Source organism: Pristiophorus japonicus, chromosome 31, assembly GCF_044704955.1.
Source record: "Pristiophorus japonicus isolate sPriJap1 chromosome 31, sPriJap1.hap1, whole genome shotgun sequence".
NCBI lineage: Eukaryota > Metazoa > Chordata > Chondrichthyes > Pristiophoridae > Pristiophorus > Pristiophorus japonicus.
Window position 1 is genome coordinate 8,145,088 of NC_092007.1, and position 19,947 is coordinate 8,165,034.

At 54.6% G+C, this 19,947-nt stretch overlaps 2 protein-coding genes across 2 annotated transcripts in view; both read left to right on the forward strand.

The window, feature by feature from the left end:
* Positions 1 to 531, forward strand: part of LOC139240326 (trypsin-like) — a 222,584-nt gene extending 222,053 nt beyond the window's left edge. The window contains exon 6 of the mRNA XM_070868799.1: positions 382 to 531. Within this exon, the coding sequence (XP_070724900.1) occupies positions 382 to 531 (150 nt within the window). The remainder of the gene's footprint in view (positions 1 to 381) is intronic.
* Positions 532 to 8,668: 8,137 nt separating this feature from the next.
* Positions 8,669 to 18,639, forward strand: LOC139240389 (serine protease 1-like). The gene is made up of 5 exons (XM_070868883.1): positions 8,669 to 8,708; positions 9,448 to 9,604; positions 10,934 to 11,193; positions 15,106 to 15,242; positions 18,490 to 18,639. Exons 1-5 carry the CDS (start codon positions 8,669 to 8,671, stop codon positions 18,637 to 18,639), a joined length of 744 nt encoding a protein of 247 aa, XP_070724984.1.
* The last annotated feature ends 1,308 nt before the right edge of the window (positions 18,640 to 19,947 follow it).

Genomic DNA, 19,947 nt, shown 5'->3' on the forward strand with positions numbered 1-19,947 from the left:
CCTCCCCCTCCTCCCTCACCCCGGTCCCCCAGCCTCTCCCCTCTCCCTCCCTCTCCCTCCCCCCTCCCTCTCCCACCCCACCTCCCCTCCCCCTCCCTCCCTCCCACTTCACCTCCACCTCCCCTCCTCTCCCTCCTCACTCTCCCTCCCCCTCCTCTCCCTCTCCCTCCCCACTCCCCTCCCCCTCCCCCTCCATCCCCTTCCCTCTCCCTCCCTCCTCCCTCCCCACTCCCCCTCACCCTCCCCCTCCGTCTCCCTCCCCACTCCCTCTCTCCCTCCCTCTCCCACTCCCCCTCCCTCCCCCCTCCCCCTCTCCCCCTCCCCCCTCTCCCTCCCCTCCCCCTCCTCTCCTTCCCCCTCCCCCCTCTCCCCTTGCTGCAGATGGACTCTGGGGGCCCGTTGGTGTGTGCCGGGGAGCAGCAGGGGATTGTATCCTGGGGCCAGGGCTGTGGCCGCCCAGGCTTCCCCAGCGTCTACACCAAGCTCTGTAACTACACCTCCTGGATCGCCGCCACCATCGCCGACAATTAGCGCCGCTCGCTCGCCCCGCGGGGAAAGCCCCTCCCCCCAGCCAGCGGGGGTCACAAACCCAGCGGGGGCCGGAACGGCGGGCAATTGATATATCATTAAAGGCAAACCCCTGTACACCTCCTGTCTGCCGAACCTTATTGACTGTTGTCCCAACACAGCGTTGGAGTTTAGAGAACGGAGAATCAGGCTAAATACACAGGCCGAGAAATGATATATAATATAAACAGAACATGCTGGAAATCTCGGTGGGTCAGGCAGCATCGGTGGAGAGAGAACCAGAGTTAACGTTTCAGGTCGATGACCCTTCGGCAGAACTGGCAAATGTTTGAAAAGAACAGATTCTGAAAGGGGGCAGGGAAGAGAAGGTCAAAGGGGACGGTCGGTGATTGGGGGAAGACAGGAGAGATTCGAGAGACAATGGGAAGGTCGGTGATTGGGGGAAGACAGGAGAGATTAGAGAGACAATGGGAAGGTCGGTGATTGGGGGAAGACAGGAGAGATTCGAGAGACAATGGGAAGGTCGGTGATTGGGGGAAGACAGGAGAGATTAGAGAGACAATGGGAAGGTCGGTGATTGGGTGGAAGGCAGGAGAGATTAGAGAGACAATGGGAAGGTCGGTGATTGGGTGGAAGGCAGGAGAGATTAGAGAGACAATGGGAAGGTCGGTGATTGGGGGAAGACAGGAGAGATTAGAGAGACAATGGGAAGGTCGGTGATTGGGTGGAAGGCAGGAGAGATTAGAGAGACAATGGGAAGGTCGGTGATTGGGGGAAGACAGGAGAGATTAGAGAGACAGTGGGAAGGTCGGTGATTGGGGGAAGACAGGAAAGATTAGAGAGACAATGGGAAGGTCGGTGATTGGGGGAAGGCAGGAAAGATTAGAGAGACAATGGGAAGGTGGGTGATTGGGGGAAGGCAGGAGAGATTAGAGAGACAATGGGAAGGTCGGAGATTGGGGAAGACAGGAGAGATTATAGAGACAATGGGAAGGTCGGTGATTGGGGGGAAGGCAGGAGAGATTAGAGAGACAATGGGAAGGTCGGTGATTGGGGGAAGACAGGAGAGATTAGAGAGACAGTGGGAAGGTCGGTGATTGGGGGAAGACAGGAGAGATTAGAGAGACAATGGGAAGGTCGGTGATTGGGGGAAGGCAGGAAAGATTAGAGAGACAATGGGAAGGTGGGTGATTGGGGGAAGGCAGGAGAGATTAGAGAGACAATGGGAAGGTCGGAGATTGGGGAAGACAGGAGAGATTAGAGAGACAATGGGAAGGTCGGTGATTGGGGGAAGACAGGAGAGATTAGAGAGACAATGGGAAGGTTGGTGATTGTGGAAGACAGGAGAGATTAGAGAGACAATGGGAAGATCAGTGATTGGGGGAAGACAGGAGAGATTAGAGAGACAATGGGAAGGTCGGTGATTGGGGGAAGACAGGAGAGATTAGAGAGACAATGGGAAGGTCAGTGATTGGGGGAAGACAGGAGAGATTAGAGAGACAATGGGAAGGTCGGTGATTGTGGAAGACAGGAGAGATTAGAGAGACAATGGGAAGGTCAGTGATTGAGGGAAGGCAGGAGAGATTAGAGAGACAATGGGAAGGTCGGTGATTGGGGAAGACAGGAGAGATTAGATAGACAATGGGAAGGTCAGTGATTGGGGGAAGACAGGAGAGATTAGAGAGACAATGGGAAGGTCGGAGATTGGGGGAAAGACAGGAGAGATTAGAGAGACAATGGGAAGGTCAGTGATTGGGGGAAGACAGGAGAGATTAGAGAGACAATGGGAAGGTCGGTGATTGGGGAAGACAGGAGAGATTAGATAGACAATGGGAAGGTCGGTGATTGGGGGAAGACAGGAGAGATTAGAGAGACAATGGGAAGGTCGGTGATTGGGGGAAGGCAGGAGAGATTAGAGAGACAATGGGAAGGTCGGTGATTGTGGAAGACAGGAGAGATTAGAGAGACAATGGGAAGATCAGTGATTGGGGGAAGGCAGGAGAGATTAGAGAGACAATGGGAAGGTCGGTGATTGGGGGAAGGCAGGAGAGATTAGAGAGACAATGGGAAGGTCAGTGATTGGGGGAAGGCAGGAGAGATTAGAGAGACAATGGGAAGGTCGGTGATTGGGGGAAGGCAGGAGAGATTAGAGAGACAATGGGAAGGTCGGTGATTGTGGAAGACAGGAGAGATTAGAGAGACAATGGGAAGGTCGGTGATTGTGGAAGGCAGGAGAGATTAGAGAGACAATGGGAAGGTCGGTGGAAGTGGGAAGGCAGGAGAGATTAGAGAGACAATGGGAAGGTCGGTGATTGGGGGAAGGCAGGAGAGATGAGAGAGACAATGGGAAGGTCGGTGATTGGGGAAGGCAGGAGAGATTAGAGAGACAATGGGAAGGTCGGTGATTGGGGGAAGGCAGGAGAGATTAGAGAGACAAAGGGAAGGTCAGTGATTGGGGGAAGACAGGAGAGAATAGAGAGACAATGGGAAGGTCGGTGATTGGGGGAAGGCAGGAGAGATTAGAGAGACAATGGGAAGGTCGGTGATTGTGGAAGACAGGAGAGATTAGAGAGACAATGGGAAGGTCGGTGATTGTGTAAGGCAGGAGAGATTAGAGAGACAATGGGAAGGTCAGTGAAAGTGGGAAGGCAGGAGAGATTAGAGAGACAATGGGAATGTCAATGATTGGGGGAAGACAGGAGAGATTAAAGAGACAATGGGAAGGTCGGTGATTGGGGAAGGCAGGAGAGATTAGAGAGACAATGGGAATGTCAATGATTGTGGGAAGACAGGAGATTAAAGAGACAATGGGAAGGTCGGTGATTGGGTGAAGGAGAGGAGAGATTAGAGAGACTTTGGGAAGGTCGGTGATTGGGGGAAGGCAGGAGAGATTAGAGAGACAATGGGAAGGTCGGTGATTGGGGGGAAGGCAGGAGAGATTAGAGAAACAATGGGAAGGTCGGTGATTGGGGGAAGGCAGGAGAGATTAGAGAGACAATGGGAAGGTCGGTGATTGGGGGAAGACAGGAGAAATTAGAGAGACAATGGGAAGGTCAGTGATAAGGGGAAGGCAGGAGAGATTAGACAGACAATGGGAAGGTCGGTGATTGGGGGAAGACAGGAGAAATTAGAGAGACAATGGGAAGGTCAGTGATAAGGGGAAGGCAGGAGAGATTAGAGACACAGGGGAAGGTCGGTGATTGGGGGAATGCAGGAGAGATTAGAGAGATGAAAATGATGATGGGCTGAATTGAAATGGTAATGATAGAGGTTAGATAACGTGTTAATCTGGATCGGGTATGAATGGCAGGATAATTACAAGCTGCCATTGGAGACAAAGGGAATAAAAACATAAGCTCGGGGTGGGGGAGGGGCAGGGGGGTGCGAGGGAGCCATAAATGGGCAGAGATTCTGGTCTGAAATTGTTGAACTTGATGTTGAGTCCAGAAGGCTGTAAAGGGCCTAAATGAAAGATGAGGTACTATTCCTCAAGCTTGCGTTGAGCTTCGTTGGAACAGTGTAGGAGGCCGAGGACGGAGAGGTCGGAGTGGGAGTGGGGTGGGGAATTAAAGTGACAGGGTCACACTCGGGGTCACTTTCACGGACTGAATGGAGGTGTTCCGCAAGGTGGTCGCCAATATTGAGGAGACCGCATCGTGACCAGCGAATACGGTACCCTACATTGAAGGAAGTACGAGTAAATCACCGTCTCACCTGGAAGGAATGTTTGGGGCCCTGGACAGTGGGGAGGGAGGAGGTCAAAGGGCAAGTGTTGCATCTCCTGTGCTCGCACGGGAAGGTGCCTTGGGAAGGGGAGGGGTGTTGGGAGGCAGAGAACATACGATCATAAGAATCAGGAGCAGGAGTCGGCCATTCGGCCCCTTGAGCCTGCTCTGCCATTCAATCGTATTCCCGCCCGATCCCTCGATTCCCTCTGTTCCCAACCATCTCTCGATCTCAGCCTCGAATATACTCAACGACTGAGCCTCCACAGCCCTGTGGGGCAGAGAATTCCAAAGATTCACCCCCCCTCTGTATTATGTCTGTGATGTACTTATGAATGATTCCACGAGGCAACGTACTGTACTCAAACTGTAGTGACCTCGGTCCTTTATTCGTAACTCCAGAGTGAGGAACAAGCATGGTGGGCAGCCTTTTATACAGCCCCTGCCAGCAGGGCAGGAAACCCCGGTCTCCACCAGTTGCACCCTCTAGTGGTGCCAGCATAGTATATACACAGTGTAAACATTATTGACAGTACATCAGGTAACAAGTCTCCATCTTATGCAACTACACAGTGATTACACAGAGAGTGTATCTATAGTCTGCATATACAACACTCTGAGTGAACAAATCCCTCCTCATCTCAGTCCTCAATGGCCGACCCCTTATCCTGAGACTGTGTGACCCCTGGTTCTAGACTCCCCAGCCTGGGGGGGAAACATCCTCCCTGCATCTACCCTGTCAAGCCCAGTAAGATGGTTGTGTGTTTCAATGAGATCACCTCCCGGAGAATATCGGCCGATTTGACCCAGTCTCTCCTCATACGACAGTCCTGCCATCCCAGGAATCAGTTTGGTGAACCTTCGCTGCACTCCCTCTATGGCGAGTATATCCTTCCTGAGGTAAGGAGATCAGAACTGTGCACAATACTCCCGGTGTGGTCGCACCAAGGCCCGATATATTTACAGTAAGACGTCTGCACTCTTACACTCGACTTCCTTTTGTAACGACAGCTACCTGGGCCCGAATAAGGGACTGAAATGAACAATTTGCAACTGTCTTTACGAGAGAAGGGAATACGGCCGATGTTACTGTAAATCAGGATGTAGGAGAGAAATGGGATAGGATTGACCAGAATGGTCCCGGGAATGAAGAGGAGCATGGGGTTCTTCTGAAAGAAAGACTTGCATTCAGATAGCACCTTCCCGACCACTGGACATCTCAAAGAGCTTTACAGCCAAAGAAGTACTTTTGGAGTGTGGTCACTGTTGTAATGTGGGAAACGCCAATTTGCGCACAGCAAGCTCCCACACACAGCGATGTGATAATGACCCGGATCATCTGTTTTTATTATGTGCATTGAGGGATAAATATTGGCCCCAGGACACCGGGGAGAACTCCCCCTGCTCTTTTTCCAAATAGTGGCCGTGGGATCTTTTACATCTACCCGAGAGGGCAGACGGGGCCTCGGTTTAACGTCTCATCATTGCAGCAGAGAAGGTTGAGAGGAGATTTGACCGAGGTGTTCAGAATCACGAGGGGATTTTGATGGAGTAAATGAGGAGGAACTGTTCCCCGGGGCAGGAGGGTGGGGAACCAGAGGGACACAGATTGATGATAATCGGTAACGAACCCGAGGGGGAGATGAGGAGAATGTTTGTGCGCAGCGAATTGTTGTGATTGGGAATGCGCTGCTTGAAAGGTTGGTCGGAGCAGGTTCAATAGTGACTTTCAAACGGAGGAATTGGGTCAATACCGGAAGGGGAAATGTGCCGGGGCTGTGGGGAAAGGGCAGGGGGGGAGTGGGACTGATTGGATCGCTCTGTCACAGAGCCGGCACAGCACGGGCTCGATGGGTTGAAATCGCAGCTGGAGGAATGTTACTCGAATGTGACAGCCATTTTCCCGCTCAAATCCCAACCACCGATTTCTACACCTTCCTTCATTCACTATTTCCCTTTTATTCTCATCCTTGTGTTCAAATCCCTCCATGGCCCCTAGACCTCTCCCTATCTCTGTAATCTCCTCCAGCCCCTACACCCCTCCCTATCTCCGAAACCTCCTCCAGCCCCGACACCGCTCCCTATCTCTGTAACCAACTCCAGACCCTACACCCCTCCCTAACTCTGTAACGCCCTCCAGCCCCTACACCCCTCCCTATCTCTGTAACGCCCTCCAGCCCCGACACCGCTCCCTATCTCTGTAATCTCCTCCAGCCCCTACACCTCTCCCCATCTCTGTAACCTCCTCCAGCCCCTATACCGCTCCCTATCTCTGTAACCAACTCCAGACCCTACACCCCTCCCTAACTCTGTAACGCCCTCCAGCCCCTACACCCCTCCCTATCTCTGTAACCTCTTCCAGCCCCTACACCCCTCCCTATCTCAGTAACCTCCTCCAGCGTCTACACCCCTCCCTATCTCTGTAACTTCCTCCAGCTCCTACACCCCTCCCTATCTCTGTAACCTCCACCAGCCACTACACCCCTCCCTATCTCTGTAACCGACTCCAGACCCTACACCCCTCCCTATCTCTGTAACCTCTTCCAGCCCCTGCACCCCTCACTATCTCTGTAACCTCCTCCAGCCCCTACACACATCTCTATCTCTGTAACCTCCTCCACCCCCTGCACCCCTCCCGATCTCTGTAACCTCCTCCATCCCTGACACCGCTCCCTATCTCTGTAACCTCTCCAGCCCCTACACACATCCCTATCTCTGTAACCTCCTCCAACCCCTACACCTCTCCCTATCTCTGTAACCTCCTTCAGCCCCTATATTTCTCCCTATCTCTGTAACCTCCTCCAGCCCCTACACCCCTCTCTATCTCTGTAACCTCCTCCAGCCCCTACACCCCTCCCTATCTCTGTAACCTCCTCCAGCCCCTACAACCCTCCCTATCTCTGTAATCTCCTCCAGCCCCTACACCCCTCCCTATCTCTGTAACCTCCTCCAGCTCCTACACCCCTCCCTATCTCTGTAACCTCCACCAGCCACGACACCCCTCCCTATCTCTGTAACCAACTCCAGACCCTACACCCCTCCCTAACTCTGTAACGCCCTCCAGCCCCTACACCCCTCCCTATCTCTGTAACCTCCTCCAGCCCCTACACACATCCCTATCTCTGTAACCTCCTCCAACCCCTACACCCCTCCCTATCTCTGTAACCTCCTCCAGCCCCAACACCCCTCCCTATCTCTGTAACATCCTCCAGTGCCTACACCCCTCCCTATCTCTGTAACTTCCTCCAGCCCCTACACCCCTCCCTATCTCTGTAATCTCCTCCAGCCCCTACATCCCTCCCTATCTATGTAACCTCCTCCAGCCCTACACCCCTCCCTATCTCTGTAACTTCCTCCAGCCCCTACTCCCCTCCCTATCTCTGTAACCTCCTCCAGCCCCTACACCCCTGCCTATCTCTGTAACCTCCTCCAGCCCATACACCCCTCCCTAGCTCTGTAACCTCCTCCAGCCCCTACTCCCCTCCCTATCTCTGTAACCTCCTCCAGCCCATACACCCCTGCCTATCTCTGTAACCTCCTTCAGCCCTACACCCTTCCCTATCTCTGTAACTTCCTCCAGCCCCTACTCCCCGCCCTGTCTCTGTAACCTCCTCCAGCCCCTACTCCCCTCCCTATCTCTGTAACCTCCTCCAGCCCATACACCCCTTCCTAACTCTGTAATCTCCTCCAGCCCCTACACCCCTCCCTATCTCTGTAATCCCCTCCAGCCCCTACACCCCTCCCTATCTCTGTAACCTCCTCCAGTCCCTACTCCCCTCCCTATCTCTGTAACCTCCTCCAGCCCCTACACCCCTCCCTATCTCTGTAACCTCCTCCAGCCCCTACAACCCTCCCAGATCTCTGCGCTCCTTCAATTCTGGCCTCTTGCCCATTCCCCGATTTCCATCGTTCCACCATCGGTGGCCGTGCCTTCAGCTGCCTGGGCCCCAAGCTCTGGAACTCCCTCCCTAAACTTCTCAGCTTCTCTCTCCTCCTTTACGACACTCCTTAGAACCGATTTTTTTGACCCAGCTTTTGGTCGCCTGGTCCTAATATCTCCTTATGGAGCTCAGTGTCAAATTTTTGTTTGATTACCGCTGCCAAGAAGCGCTTTGGGGAGTTTTGCTTCATTCAAGGTGCTGTAGAAATGCAGACTGTTGTAACTTTGCCACAGCTGTGGGACACTGGGCACCTGTGCGTGGAACGATCGTGCTCAGTAAATAGCGACCAGACTGGGTGCTGATGGAGGGGCGCGAATGGCAGCTGTTGTGGATCCACGGATCTGTCTTAATGAGCTTTTTAAAGCCATCAATTATTAGCCAGAATGGGAGGCTGTTGCTCGATGGTGTAAGCGATATATAATAGAGAGGAGGAGGATAGTGTGCACACAACAGGGGCCGGAATAACACACAGAGATGTCACTCATCCTCATCGTACTGCTCCTCGGGGCTGCAGGTACCGACACAGATATAATTAACCTCTGTGAGAGATCAGGACTGTTCCCGAGGGTCTGTGAGAGTGAGTGAGTGTGTGTGTGTGGACTGTCTCTGTGTGTGAGAGTGTTTGTGTGTGTGGACTATCTGTGTGTTAGAGTGTGTGTGTGAGTGAGTGTGTGTGTGTGTGTGAGAGTGTGTGTATATGTGTGTGTGAGAGAGAGGTGGACTGTCTGTGTGTGAGTGTGTGTGGACAGTCTGTGTGTGTGTGTGGACTATCTCTGTGTGTGTGTGTGGACTGTCTCTGTGTATGTGTGGACTGTCTCTGTGTGTGTGTGTGTGGACTGTCTGTGTGTATGTGTGGACTGTCTCTGTGTGTGTGTGGACTGTCTTTGTGTGTGTGTGTGTGTGTGTGGACTGTCTCTATGTGTGTGTGTGTGGACTGTCTCTGCATGTGTACTGTCTCTCTGTGTGTGTGGACTGTTGGTGTGTGTGTGTGTGTGTGGACTGTGTGTGTGTACTGTCTCTCTGTGTGTGTGTGTGTGTGTGTGTGTGGACTGTCTGTGTGTGTGTGTGTGTGGACTGTCTGTGTGTGTGTGTGTGGACTGTGTGTGTGTGTGTGGACTGTCTCTGTGTGTGTGTGTGGACTGTCTGTGTGTGTGTGTGTGTATCTACAGTCCACACCTACACCAATACCCGGGGGTCACTGTGATTGGATGGTTGACCTGACCATTGATTGTCCTGACCATTCCTTTCTCCAGCCGCTGCTCCGCTGGATGAGAAGATCATTAATGGATGGGAATGTCGAGCTCATTCTCAGCCCTGGCAGGTCTTCCTGACCTTCAATGGCCAGCGATGGTGTGGGGGATCGCTGATCAATCGGCAGTGGATCGTGTCGGCCGCTCATTGTTACCAGCCGTGAGTCCTCCTCATTATACACACACAGACAGACCTGTACAAATAAGAACAGAAACACCGGTACAAATATACAAATATACACACATATACAGACCATGACTGAACCATCGAGAAAGTCCCACACAATTGTAGCACAATGTGCATCACACTATAGACCCTTCACCCCACCCTAATCTTAACCCCAACCCTAAACCAACCCCATAGCCCCAACACCAACCCAAAACCGAAGACTGAGTAAGACTAAGGCTAAGACGATGACTAGCACTGACACTGACACGAAGCCTAATCCTGACCCTAACCCTAATGCTGTGTCCCTAACGCTAATCCTGACCCTGACTGTAACCATAACCATAACCCCAAATCCTATAACCCTAACCCTAACCCTGTGTCCCTAATCCTGACCCTGGTCCTAACCCTAACATGGGTCACTGAGCGAGGTTGGGGGTGGGTCAGGGGTATCCCGCGATGATACACCGAGCCAGGGTGTCCCTGGAAACATAGAAAACAGGTGCAGGAGCAGGCCATTCGGCCCTTCGAGCCTGCACCACCATTCAATATGATCATGGCTGATCATGCAACTTCAGTACCCCATTCCTGCTTTCTCTCCATACCCCTTGATCCCTTTAGATGTTTGGGCCACATCTAACTCCCTTTTGAATATATCCAATGAACTGGCCTCAACAACTCTCTGTGGTGGAGAATTCCACAGGTTCACCACTCTCTGGGTGAAGAAGTTTCTCCTCATCTCGGTCCTAAATGGCTTACCCCTTATCCTTAGACTGTGACCCCTGGTTCTGGACTTCCCCAACATCGGGAACATTCTTCCTGCATCTAACCTGTCCAGTCCCGTCAGAATTTTATATGTTTCTATGAGATCCCCCCTCATCCTTCTAAACTCCAGTGAATACAGGCCCAGTCGATCCAGTCTCTCCTCATATGACAGTCTAGCCATCCCGGGAATCAGTCTGGTGAACCTTCGGTGCACTCCCTCAATAACAAGAATGTCCTTCCTCACATTAGGAGACCAAAACTGAACACAATATTCAAGGTGTGGCCTCACTAAGGCCCTGTACAACTGCAGTAAGACCTCCCTGCTCCTATACTCAAATCCTCTCGCTATGTAGGCCAACATACCATTTGCCTTCTTCACCGCCTGCTGTACCTGCATGCCAACTTTCAATGACTGATGTACCATGACACCCAGGTCTCGTTGCACCTCCCCTTTTCCTAATCTGCCGCCATTCAGATAATATTCTGCCGTCCTGTTTTTGCCCCCCAAAGTGGATAACCTCACATTTGTGTGTCCCACCCCGACTCCTGTTGTTTCAGTCCCAGCATCCTGGTGGCCCACCTCGGGGAGCACGTCCTGAGTTCGCCAGAGGGCACGGAGCAGCGTCTGCAGGTGGCCAAGGCCATCGTCCACCCCGAATACACCCGGCTCAACCTCAACAACGACATTATGCTGCTCAAGCTGACCTTACCCGCCCGATTGGACCAGTACGTCCGGCCCATCGCCCTGCCCAGCCGATGTCCCTCGGCTGGGACCCAGTGCATCACCTCCGGCTGGGGCAACCTGGTGACCAACGGAGGTAAGGAGGGACGGGGCAGGTTGCGTCCGAATGAAGCTGTAACCGGCGGGACTGAGGGGACAGGTGCAGGGTGGGTAGAACCGAGGAATCAGAACAGGGCAACGTCAGGAACAGGAGCGGGAGTCGGCCATTCGGCCCCTCGAGCCATTTAATACGATCACGGCTGATCCAATCAGGGACTCAGCTCCACTTCCCCGCCCGCTCCCCAGAACCAGGGGTCACAGTCTAAGGATAAGGGGGAAGCCATTTAGGACCCAGATGAGGAGAAACTTCTTCACCCAGAGAGTGGTGAACCTGTGGAATTCTCTACCACAGAAAGTTGTTGAGGCCAATTCACTAAATATATTCAAAAAGGGAGTTAGATGTAGTCCTTACGACTCGGGGGATCAAGGGGTATGGCGAGAAAGCAGGGATGAGGTACTGAAGTTGCATGTTCAGCCATGAACTCATTGAATGGGGGTGCAGGCTCGAAGGGCCGAATGGCCTACTCCTGCACCTATTTTCTATGTTTCCAACCCTTCACTCCCTTATCGCTCAAAAGTCTGTCCATCTCCACCTTAAATATATTCAATGACCCAGCCTCCACAGCTCTCTGAGGCAGAGAATTCCACAGATTTACGACCCTCTGAGAGAAGAAATTCCCCCTCATCTCAGTTTTAAATGGGCGGCCCCTTATTCTAAGACCATGCCCCCTAGTTCTAGTCTCCCCCATCAGTGGAAACATCCTCTCTGCATCCATCTTGTCGAGCCCCCCTCATAATCTGATACGTTTCGATAAGATCACCTCTCATTCTTCTGAACTCCAATGAGTAGAGGCCCAACCTGCTGAACCTTTCCTCATAAGACAACCCCCTCATCCCCGGAATCAACCGAGTGAACCTTCTCTGAACTGCCTCCAAAGCAAGTATATCCTTTCGTAAATACGGAGACCAAAACTGCACGCAGTACTCAAAGTCCTTCCTGATCTCACTCCCGAATGGGCCTGGCTCTGATTTTAAGGCTCGGCCTCCTTGTTCTAGACTCTTTCTCCCCCAACCCCAGCTGCCCACACCCTCACCACCACCTCCAGAGGGAATGGTCTCTCAGTATCCACACCACAGGTCCCTTCTATCATTTCAAAGGCTTTGACCGTCTGAGCTCAAGGGAATACAAAACCAGGTTACTCCAAACTGTCCTCACAGCTTAACCCTCCATGCTACATGTTCCTTCCTTTCGTAACATCAGGAACAGGAGCAGGAGTCGGCCATTCGGCCCCTCGAGTCGGCTCCGCCATCCAATGAGATCACGGCTGACCTTCGACCTCAACTCCACTTCCCCGCCCGATCCCTCCATTCCCTTCGTTCCCAAAAATCTCTCGATCCCAGCCGCGAATATACTCAACACACTGAGCCTCCACAGCCCTCTGGGGCAGAGAATTCCAAAGATTCACCCCCCCGCCCCCCTCCGAGTGAAGAAATTCCTCCTCATCTCAGTCCTCAATGGCCGACCCCTTATCCTGAGACTGTGTGACCCCAGTCCCCAGCCCGGGGGGGGGGGGAGAAACACCCTCCCTGCATCTACCCTGTCAAGCCCCTTACCCCAGAGGGCTGAGGAGGCTCAGCCGTTGAGTATACTCGTGGCCGACAGCGATGGATTTTGGGAGTCGCGAGGAATCGAGGGATCGGGCGGGAGAGTGGAGTTGAGGTTGAAGTTCAGCCACAATCTCATTGATTGGCGGAGCTGGCTCGAGGGGCCCCAATGCCTGACTGCTGCCTCGATGGAATCAATTATTAAGGATGTCATAGCAGCGCATTTGGAAAGAGGTGACATGATAGGTCCAAGTCAGCATGGATTTGTGAAAGGGAAATCATGCTTGACAAATCTTCTGGAATTTTTTGAGGATGTTTCCAGTAGAGTGGACAAGGGAGAACCAGTTGATGTGGTGTATTTGGACTTTCAGAAGGCTTTCGACAAGGTCCCACACAAGAGATTAATGTGCAAAGTTAAAGCACATGGGATTGGGGGCAGTGTGCTGACATGGATTGAGAACTGGTTGTCAGACAGGAAGCAAAGAGTAGGAGTAAATGGGGACTTTTCAGAATGGCAGGCAGTGACTAGTGGGGTACCGCAAGGTTCTGTGCTGGGGCCCCAGCTGTTTTACACTGTACATTAATGATTTAGACGAGGGGATTAAATGTACTATCTCCAAATTTGCGGATGACACTAAGTTGGGTGGCAGTGTGAGCTGCAAGGAGGATTCTATGAGGCTGCAGAGCGACTTGGATAGGTTAGGTGAGTGGGCAAATGCATGGCAGGTGAAGTATAATGTGGATAAATGTGAGGTTATCCACTTTGGTGGTAAAAACAGAGAGACAGACTATTATCTGAATGGTGACAGATTAGGAAAAGGGGAGGTGCAAAGAGACCTGGGTGTCATGGTACATCAGTCATTGAAGGTTGGCATGCAGGTACAGCAGGCGGTTAAGAAAGCAAATGGCATGTTGGCCTTCATAGCGAGGGGATTTGAGTACAAGGGCAGGGAGGTGTTGCTACAATTGTACAGGGCCTTGGTGAGGCCACACCTGAAGTATTGTGTACAGTTTTGGTCTCCTAACCTGAGGAAGGACATTCTTGCTATTGAGGGAGTGCAGCGAAGGTTCACCAGACTGATTCCCGGGATGGTGGGACTGACCTATCAAGAAAGACTGGATCAACTGGGCTTGTATTCACTGGAGTTCAGAAGAATGAGAGGGGACCTCATAGAAACATTTAAAATTCTGACGGGGTTAGACAGGTTAGATGCAGGAAGAATGTTCCCGATGTTGGGGACGTCCAGAACCAGGGGTCACAGTCTAAGGATAAGGGGGAAGCCATTTAGGACCGAGATGAGGAGGAATTTCTTCACCCAGAGAGTGGTGAACCTGTGGAATTCTCTACCACAGAAAGTTGTTGAGGCCAATTCACTAAATATATTCAAAAAGGAGTTAGATGTAGTCCTTACTACTAGGGGGATCAAGGGGTATGGCGAGAAAGCAGGGATGAGGTACTGAGGTTGCATGTTCAGCCATGAACTCATTGAATGGTGGTGCAGGCTCGAAGGGCCGAATGGCCTACTCCTGCACCTATTTTCTATGTAATATTTCCGTAGGTTTTACCGAAGAACATGATCGGTGTGGCAAATTTCCTCTCGTGGTACCCAGAGTACGACGGCAGGGGAGCTTTCATCTGGCACCAATTGGGCTGGCATCAGTAATCTTTGCAGAGCGACATAAGGATGACTGAGGTGGGGAATTGACACTGACACAGGCTCTAAAGAGGGGACAGTTCCAGTTCACAACACTGATTTACAGAGACTAGAAGATACACGAACATATTCAACTTTTATCTTTGATTCATTTCTAAGCCGTATCCAATACATGTGTCTGTAAGATCATTATCATCACGGGCAGTCCCTCGGAATCGAGGAAGACTTGCTTCCACTCTAACAGTGAGTTCTCAGGTGGCTGAACAGTCCAATACGAGAGCCACAGTCCCTGTCACAGGTGGGACAGACAGTGGTTGAGGGAAGGGGAGGGTGGGACTGGTTTGCCGCACGCTCCTTCCGCTGCCTGCGCTTGCTTTCTGCACGCTCTCGGCGACGAGACTCGAGGTGCTCAGCGCCCTTCCGGATGCACTTCCTCCACTTAGAGCGGACTGGTCTTTGGCCCAGGGACTCCCAGGTGTCGGTGGGGATGTTGCACTTTATCAGGGAGGCTTTGAGGGTGGTCCCTTGTAACGTTTCTTCTGCCCACCTGGGGCTCGCTTGCCGTGAAGGAGTCTCGTGTCTGGGGGTATGCGGACAATGTGGCCCTGCCCAGCGGAACTGGTCGAGACTTCCGCGATACCGAGGGACTGCCGATGATGATGACACTGACTGGTTTCCTTTCCCCGCAGTGCAATACCCCGATGTCCTGCAGTGCCTGAGCCAGCCCATCCTGCCCGAGGCTGATTGCTGGCGAGCGTATCCGGCATACTTCACGGAGAACATGTTCTGCTCGGGATTCTGGGAAGGTGGTCAGAGCACGTGCCAGGTAACGGGTCTCAACGTGAGCGGCGGGGGACGTCAAACCACAACGGACAGCAAGTGTCACGCTCCCTCAGTACCGCCCCTCCGACAGTGCGGTGCTCCCTCAGTACTCCCCCTCTGACAGTACGGTGCTCCCTCAGTACTGCCCCTCCGACAGTGAGGCGCTCCCTCAGTACTGCCCCCCCGACAGTGCGGTGCTCCCTCAGTACTGCCCCTCCGACAGTGCGGCGCTCCCTCAGTACTGCCCCTCCGACAGTGCGGCGCTCCCTCAGTACTGCCCCTCCGACAGTGCGGCGCTCCCTCAGTACCGCCCCTCCGACAGTGAGGCGCTCCCTCAGTACTGCCCCTCCGACAGTGCGGCGCTCCCTCAGTACTGCCCCTCCGACAGTGCTGCCTGGATTACGCGCACAAGTCTCCAGAGCGGGGATCGAACCCACGATGTTGCGAGTAAGCGGCGAGGTCGCTGCCCGCTGATCCGCTGAGCACGTCCTCACACGCGGGGAGCGGGCGAGCCATGGTGGTTCGTCCGAAGGTCACGGTTGGGGCGCGAGATTAGGCGTGTAGCGCCGATCGTTGCCGTCGGAGCGGGGGCGGCCAGCGAGGGGTTAAATACTTACCGTTGGCGGTAACCGGGTTCCTGGGCTCACAGTGTAATTAATTGGGCGGTGTGTGTGTGTGTGTGGGGTGGGGGGTGGGGGGCGGAGTCAAGACGTTCCGCTGCGCGCTCCGCCACCACCCACGCAGTGACATCATCGAGCTCGCGACGCCCCCGTCACCGCTGCAAAATTCGCCGACTGAATGGCAGGGGTCCGTACCGCCTGCCGGTAACAAAGCGAGACTTCGGGGGTCCCGGGATGGGAACAGAGTGAGACATTGGGGGTTCCCGGGTCAGAAACAGAGCGAGACATTGGGGGTCCTGGGATGGGAACAGAGCGAGACATTGGGGGTTCCCGGGGCAGAAACAGAGCGAGACATTGGGGGTCCTGGGATGGGAACAGAGCGAGACATTGGGGGTTCCCGGGTCAGAAACAGAGCGAGACATTGGGGGTCCTGGGATGGGAATAGAGCGAGACATTGGGGGTCCTGGGATGGGAACAGAGTGAGACTTTGGGGGGTCCTGGGATGGGAACAGAGCAAGACATTGGGGGTTCCCGGGTCAGAAACAGAGCGAGACATTGGGGGTCCTGGGATGGGAATAGAGCGAGACATTGGGGGTCCTGGGATGGGAACAGAGCGAGACATTGAGGGTCCCGGGATGGGAACAGAGCGAGACTTCAGGAGTCCCGGGATGGGAACAGAGCGAGACATTGGGGGTTCCCGGGGCAGAAACAGAGCGAGACATTGGGGGTCCCGGGATGGGAATAGAGCGAGACTTTGGGGGGTCCCGGGATGGGAACAGAGTGAGACTTCAGGAGTCCCGGGATGGGAACAGAGCGAGACATTGGGGGTCCCGGGATGGGAATAGAGCAAGATTTCAGGGGGTTCCCGGGGCAGAAACAGAGCGAGACATTGGGGGTCCTGGGATGGGAACAGAGCGAGACTTTGGGGGGTCCTGGGATGGGAACAGAGCGAGACATTTGGGGTTCCCGGGGCAGAAACAGAGCGAGACATTGGGGGTCCCGGGATGGGAATAGAGCGAGACTTTGGGGGGTCCCGGGATGGGAACAGAGCGAGACTTCAGGAGTCCCGGGATGGGAACAGAGCGAGACATTGGGGTTCCCGGGGCAGAAACAGAGCGAGACTTTGGGGGGTCCCGGGATGGGAATAGAGCGAGACTTTGGGGGGTCCCGGGATGGAAACAGAGCGAGACATTGGGGGTCCTGGGATGGGAACAGAGCGAGACATTGGGGGTCCTGGGATGGGAACAGAGCGAGACTTTGGGGGGTCCTGTGATGGGAACAGAGCGAGACATTGGGGGTCCCGGGATGGGAACAGAGCGAGACTTCAGGAGTCCCGGGATGGGAACAGAGCGAGACATTGGGGGTCCCGGGATGGGAATAGAGCAAGATTTCAGGGAGTTCCGGGGCAGAAACAGAGCGAGACATTGGGGGTCCCGGGATGGGAACAGAGCGAGACATTGGGGGTCCCGGGATGGGAACAGAACGAGACTTCAGGAGTCCCGGGATGGGAACAGAGCGAGACATTGGGGGTCCCGGGATGGGAACAGAGCAAGATTTCAGGGGGTTCCGGGGCAGAAACAGAGCGAGACATTGGGCGTCCCGGGATGGGAACAGAGCGAGACTTCGGGGGGCCCCGGGGTGGGACATCGGGGGGTCCCGGGACGGGGAACGTGAGCAGTGAGCAAGTGTGGGTGAAGGAGTGTGTGAGAAAGGCTTTATCTCGTGTGTTGATCCCCGCAGTTGACCGTGGGGGAAATTGGGTTGCCCTGCTGACCTCCCCACCCCCCACCCCCCCTTACCACCCGAGGGTGGGGGTGCATCACCACTTGTAGCGCTGCGCCCTCACCTGAGGCCTGCCAAACCGCATTTTGCACCGTTTGAGGCGGTGCTTAACGCCCGGCGTGAAGTCTCGCGCGGCCGGGATTCACCGTCCCCAGAAACGGCGGGAGCCAATGGCGACCCCGGCCCGCCCGCCTTTGCTCGCTCTGACTTATGTTGGATGGGCCTTAATAAGAACATCAGAAATAGGAGCAGGAGTCGGCCATTCGGCCCCTCGAGCCTGCTCCGCCATTTAATACAATCACTGCTGATCCGATCATGGACTCAGCTCCACTTCCCTGCCCGCCCCTTTATCCCCTTATCGGTTAAGAAACTGTCTATCTCTGTCTTAAATATATTCAATGACCCAGCCTCCACAGCTCTCTGGGGCAGAGAATTCCACAGATTTACAACCCTCTGAGAGAAGAAATTCCTCCTCATCTCAGTTTTAAATGGGCGGCCCCTTATTCTAAGACCATGCCCCCTAGTTCTAGTCTCCCCCATCAGTGGGAACATCCTCTCTGCATCCACCTTGGCGAGCCCCCCTCATAATCTGATACGTTTCGATAAGATCACCTCTCATTCTTCTAAACTCCAATGAGTAGAGGCCCGACCTCCTCAACCTTTCCTCATAAGTCAACCCCCTCATCCCCGGAATCAACCGAGTGAACCTTCTCTGAACTGCCTCCAAAGCAAGTATATCCTTTCGTAAATATGGAAACCAAAACTGCACGCAGTACTCCAGGTGTGGCCTCACCAATACCCTGTGTAACTGGAGCAAGACTTCCCTGCTTTTGTATTTCTCTCTGACAGGGCGATTCCGGGGGCCCAGTGGTGTGTGAGGGCGAGTTGCAAGGCATCACGTCCTGGGGATACGACTGTGCGATGAGAAACCACCCCAGCGTCTTTGTCAAAGTCTGCAACTACAACCGCTGGATCGAGCAGATCATCGCATCGAACTGATGGCGCCTGGGAAAGCTTAACGCTGAAACAGGGCCCAGCGGGAGAGGCTAACCCCCCTCACACTCCCAATAAAGATCGGTTGTAATCGCAGCCTGCTCTTCATCTTTTGTGACGTCTCTTCTGCAAATTATCTCAGCTCGCCCGCTGCCGAAACCCTCATCCGGTCCTCTGTCACCTCCAGGCAGGACTATTCCAACGCACTCCTGGCCGGCCTCCATAAGAACAACGAGCAGGAGTCGGCCATTCGGCCCCTCGCGCCTGCTCCGCCGTTCAATGAGATCACGGCTGGTCTTCGGCCTCAATTCCACTTTCCCGCCCGATCTCCAGTGCAGCGCTCCCTCAGTACTGCCCCTCCGACAGTGCAGCGCTCCCTCAGTACTGCCCCTCCGACAGTGCGGCGCTCCCTCAGTACCGCCCCTCCGACAGTGCGGTGCTCCCTCAGTACTGCCCCTCCGACAGTGCGGCACTCCCTCAGTACTGCCCCTCCGACAGCGCAGTGCGGCATTCTCTCAGTACCGCCCCTCCGACAGTGCGGCACTCCCTCAGTACTGCCCCTCCGACAGTGCAGCACTCCCTCAGTACTGCCCCTCCGACAGTGCGGTGCTCCCTCAGTACTGCCCCTCCGACAGTGCGGTGCTCCCTCAGTACTGCCCCTCCGACAGTGCGGTGCTCCCTCAGTACTGCCCCTCCGACAGCGCAGTACGGCCCTCCCTCAGTACTGCCCCTCCGACAGTGCGGTGCTCCCTCAGTACCGCCCCTCCGACAGTGCGGTGCTCCCTCAGTACTGCCCCTCCGACAGTGCGGTGCTCCTTCAGTACTGCCCCTCCGACAGCGCGGTGCTCCCTCAGTAATGCCCCTCCGACAGCGCGGTGCTCCCTCATTACCGCCCCTCCGACAGTGCGGCGCTCCCTCAGTACCGCCTCTCCGACAGTGCGGCGCTCCCTTGGTACTGCCCCTCCGACAGCGCAGCACGGTGCTCCCTCAGTACCGCCCCTCAGACAGCGCAGTACGGCGCTCCCTCAGTACCGCCCCTCCGACAGCGCAGTATGGCACTCCCTCAGTACCGCCCCTCTGACAACGCAGTACGGCGCCCCCTCAGTACTGCCCCTCCGACAGCGCAGTACGGCGCTCCCTCAGTACCGCCCCTCCGACAGCGCAGCACGGTGCTCCCTCAGTACCGCCCCTCAGACAGCACAGTACGGCGCTCCCTCGGTACCGCCCCTCCGACAGCGCAGTACGGCGCTCCCTCGGTACTGCCCCTCCGACAGCGCAGTACGGCACTCCCTCAGTACCGCCCCTCCGACAGCG

Coding starts and splice junctions, on each gene's coding strand:
- LOC139240389 (XM_070868883.1), top strand. CDS start 8,669: ATGTCACTCATCCTCATCGTACTGCTCCTCGGGGCTGCAG. Junction 9,605..10,933: donor GCCGCTCATTGTTACCAGCC/GTGAGTCCTCCT, acceptor CTGTTGTTTCAG/TCCCAGCATCCTGGTGGCCC. Junction 15,243..18,489: donor GTGGTCAGAGCACGTGCCAG/GTAACGGGTCTC, acceptor TCTCTCTGACAG/GGCGATTCCGGGGGCCCAGT.